The 3,919-nt window shown below is 36.6% G+C and overlaps 1 protein-coding gene across 1 annotated transcript in view; it reads left to right on the forward strand.

Moving 5' to 3' along the window:
• The window catches only part of ARID4B (AT rich interactive domain 4B (RBP1-like)), a gene marked incomplete at its 5' end in the record, with an annotated part of 52,184 nt that overhangs the window by 21,408 nt on the left and 26,857 nt on the right, over positions 1-3,919 (forward strand). The window contains 3 exon segments of the mRNA XM_010082619.1: positions 1-34; positions 249-510; positions 1,537-1,709. The exon segment at positions 1-34 is cut by the window's left edge and continues 9 nt beyond it. Of these exon segments, the coding sequence (XP_010080921.1) occupies positions 1-34; positions 249-510; positions 1,537-1,709 (469 nt within the window).

Here is a 3,919-nt window from a genome sequence, read left to right on the forward strand (position 1 = left end):
CTGCAGGATATAATGTTAAATGTGCATACAAAAAGTAAGTAATAAAGCTATGATATTTGTGCTAAAACAGCACTAGAAAGAACTGAAGTGATCCTGTGGTAGTGGTAATATGCATAAAGTCCATAACTTTTTGGTTATGATAGTTTTTTAGGCTTTAAACATACTGTTCATGTTTAGCTTCTGTTAGGTAGCCTGTTCTTTCTTTCTTGAAACGAACTTGCTTATCGCAAGCAATTTTTTTCTTTTAGATATCTCTATGGTTTTGAAGAGTATTGTACATCAGCTAACATTGAATTTCAAATGGCATTGCCAGAGAAAGTGACGAGCAAGCCTTGTAAAGACTGTGAAAAAGAATTGAAGATGCGTGAAGAACCAGAGCAGGATGTAAAAGAAATAAAAATGGATAAGGAGGAGCGCAAGCAGGAGGAAGTAGCAATAGTACAACAAGAAGAAAAAAAGTTAGCTGAGAATGATAATGACAGTAAAGAAAATGATAAACCCTCTATTCTGGTAAAATATTTTAATCTTCGTGCTATATCCTGTTTATAAAGTCAGGTGGTGTGTTGATCAATGATGAACTCATGTCAAGATTGAAGTCTTCATAGTGAATTTAAACCAAGAGAAAAACATACTCTTGAGTTAATTCAGAACAACACCTTTGAGCCATATTTATCTCTAGATGCCTGTTTTAGAGGATTATGATGTTAAAATGTCTTGACTTGTTAGGAAGCAGCTGCAACATTCCACTTGTTTGAGGGCCTCCCAGATCAAGTGGAGACTACTTAGCGTGCAGCTTTATCCTAATCTGAGTAATGCATGCTCACAGCTAACTGCAGTGCTGATACTTTTGTTTTGCATTTAGCCATGCTTTTAAACCCTCATAAAATCTTGCTTTTACTTCTCTGCCCCAGTGAAACCAGTGAAGCTCTACAAAGAACTGGGCCATATGATGTGCCCTGGGGTCTAATGTAGTTCAGTGCTCCAGAGAGACAAATGTTTAGACCTTTTCAAAATCCAGTGTTGACTTTGGTTTTAGCAAAGGATGTCCAGGGTGGTAAGCTGAAGTGCTGCACTGTGCAGGCTTAGCAGTTGCTGTGGAAGCAGTGTAGCTCTTCAAGACAACATGCAACACAACTATAGTGCTTATGTGTGTAAAGGTAGCCAGCCCTGGTCTGTCTGCTGGTACTGACTCCGGGGTGAAGTAGGCCAGTATGGATATCTCGGCATCCTAAATGAAAACTTATCCTGCAAAGTGTTCATCTTAGGGATTGCTTTGCAGCTCAGGTCTAAGAGCTGCATACCTGTATCATTGGGACAAAACTACCTAGGACACAGGCTGCAACTTTGAAGTCTGTTATGTTTATCTTGAAATTTTCAGAAGAAAAAAGAGTGCAGGTGCTGTAATTTTAGAACAAAACCTAGACTCCAGATTTTGTCTTTTGCTCATATAACCGCGGTGTGTTTCATCTGCCTTTTCTAAAATCCTTTGTGTTTTTGTTTCACCATGTAAGTTAACTAAAGGTTTTATTATCCTAGGGAAACAAAAAAAATTTGCCAGATTCTGAGTATACTCAGCCTGATCAAGAAAAGGACTTAAATGTAATCAAAACTGAAGATGAAACCAAACCAGAAGATAAAGAGGAGGAGAAGATTAAAGAAATGGAAAATCCTACCGTAAATGCAGATGCTGAAGAAAAAGGGAAATCAGGGTAAGTTACTCGTTTGTAATCAGCTAAGGCATCTGATATGTGTGCATTAGATTTCATTCTTGTAATTTGAACTCCAAATTAGATATCACTGTCAGGAATTAGACTCATATTCTGGAAGGATCCTTCTGTAAATATTTTTGTCTTCCTGAATGTTTTCAGTTAAATTACCTTGGCAATTTCTGTAACTCAGAAATGCAGAATACAGAAAAATCAAGTTTGCCTGAACTTGGCTAGAAAAGCCTTTTCTCTGTGGATGTGATTTTTGTTTGTATCATATGTGAAATTTTATTTTTTTAAAAGTCCAGTTGCTGGAATTTGTCACCTTTGCCATTTTAAAGGTGAACTAGATAAGTTTTACTGTTACAGGTTTGCTGGATTTTCAGAATTACTAAAGACTGATTTTACAATGCTACTTGAAAAATAGATAACTAAATAGATGGAAAACTTTGCACTGCTTAGAGAATAGCAGTTTTAAAAGTGCCCTAAATTGTATATTTATAGATGTGTACGTTTGTGATATTACTTTGTGTTTATTTATGTACTTGGAAAGTAGAGTGGCTTATTACTTACCATGCTGCTATAGTAAATGGTACATAAAATGATGAGCTGCATTTGCTGTTCAGTAAGCTTTTATTGTTATTTCTTTTTTAGTCCTGATTAGTGTCCATTTGGCTTATTTATGACATTAAAAAGTATCATGAGTTTTGTTAGTCCTTAATTCATAAAAGCAACCAAAAACTGTAGAAAATGCAATTTCATCGTAATTTTCCCCAATTCATCTGATTGTAATTGAGTTCTTTTCTCTCTGCTTCTCTTTACTCATTCAGTAAAAACTCCTTGAACTAGTGTTGTGCTGTTGTGATTCATGAGAGATTGTAATGAGTTGCTTAGAAAGCGTAGCTCTAAAAATAGATGTAGGTGGTGATGTCATTGCTGGGGATATGCTTCAAGGAAGAGTTTCAACTTAGAAAAATGAAACATTTGGTAGCAGTGAAGTCTGTAAGCATTTATAAGCAGCAGTACTTTAGTAGTGCTGTTAGCGTGACTTCTTTTCCTTTCTTTCCTCAGATATTGATAGGAAGTACAAAATGCACTTATATAAGCTTTAAAGAGTTTTTAAAAATTTCCTTGTCATCCTAAATTCAAAACAATATTTTTAGCATTTATTCTTTATAGGGGGTTTGTGAGCCTGGTATGCTGGTGACGACATTGTACCAGATGTTGTACTCCTCCTATCCCCAAGTTTATGGGTTAGAAGCAGCAAAGATTATACTGAGGGGGAAAACTCTGTGGTTTAAGTTCATTGTTGAACTGAAATACAAAAATAAAGATACATTTTTTGTAGGTGGAAAACTGATCACACACACACACACAAAAAATACCAAAGATGTAATCAAAGTAGATCACTGTGGACTGAATTTTTGTCAGTGTATTTAACATGTATCCCTGAAACTTTTTAAAGTTATGGTCCATCTGTCTTTCACAGTCCTAACCAAATAGTCAAAGGAAATCTAATGTTCTATAAGGCAAGCTTGTGGAGTTTACTGTTTGAATTTATGTCTGTAGGACTCTGTCATCTTAATGTAGCTTATTGGTGTATAGACACAAGGAACCAAGAGGACAGAAAGCCTTCTGGGTTTCTTCTTGCTGAATTTCTGTTGGGTAGACTGAATCTAATTCTCAGCTTCCAGGTCTCAGGAAGTACTACTGGAAGCCAGAGTTGTTTATTTTCCAGAGGTTTTGTTTCTCTGTGCAATCCCACATGTCTCAACCCTTTGAGACTGCTGCCACTTGAATCCTGTGGTCCCTTCTGCCCAGACTTGAACAGTATGATGAAGAGGAAGAAAGGCGGAATGTGGTTCTCTTCCTTTCTTCCCCAGAGTGACTGCTATGTGCCTGCTTGTGTATCTGTGAACACTGAGAAGAGAGATTCAAAGGCAGTTTTCCCCTTACTTTATACATGCTTTTCTTGTTTTTTCTGTGGCTAGTGGACTGTGGTAGATAAAGTTTTGTACAACTTCTGGTCATAAAAACAGTAAAAAAAGGCCAGTAATGTGTTATTCCTAATTGGTCTGTCCCAGAGACATCTTTACAAGAATGGCTCTGTAAGCACGTCCTCTTCCCTAATGTACAGAGAAGTATTTGGTCTTAGTCAATGAATAAACAACGAAGTTTAAAATCTTCCTTATTTTGAAGTTCCTGCTGCTTTC

The sequence above is a fragment of the Pterocles gutturalis genome, unplaced genomic scaffold (genome assembly GCF_000699245.1).
Source record: "Pterocles gutturalis isolate BGI_N339 unplaced genomic scaffold, ASM69924v1 scaffold47374, whole genome shotgun sequence".
Taxonomy (NCBI): domain Eukaryota; kingdom Metazoa; phylum Chordata; class Aves; order Pterocliformes; family Pteroclidae; genus Pterocles; species Pterocles gutturalis.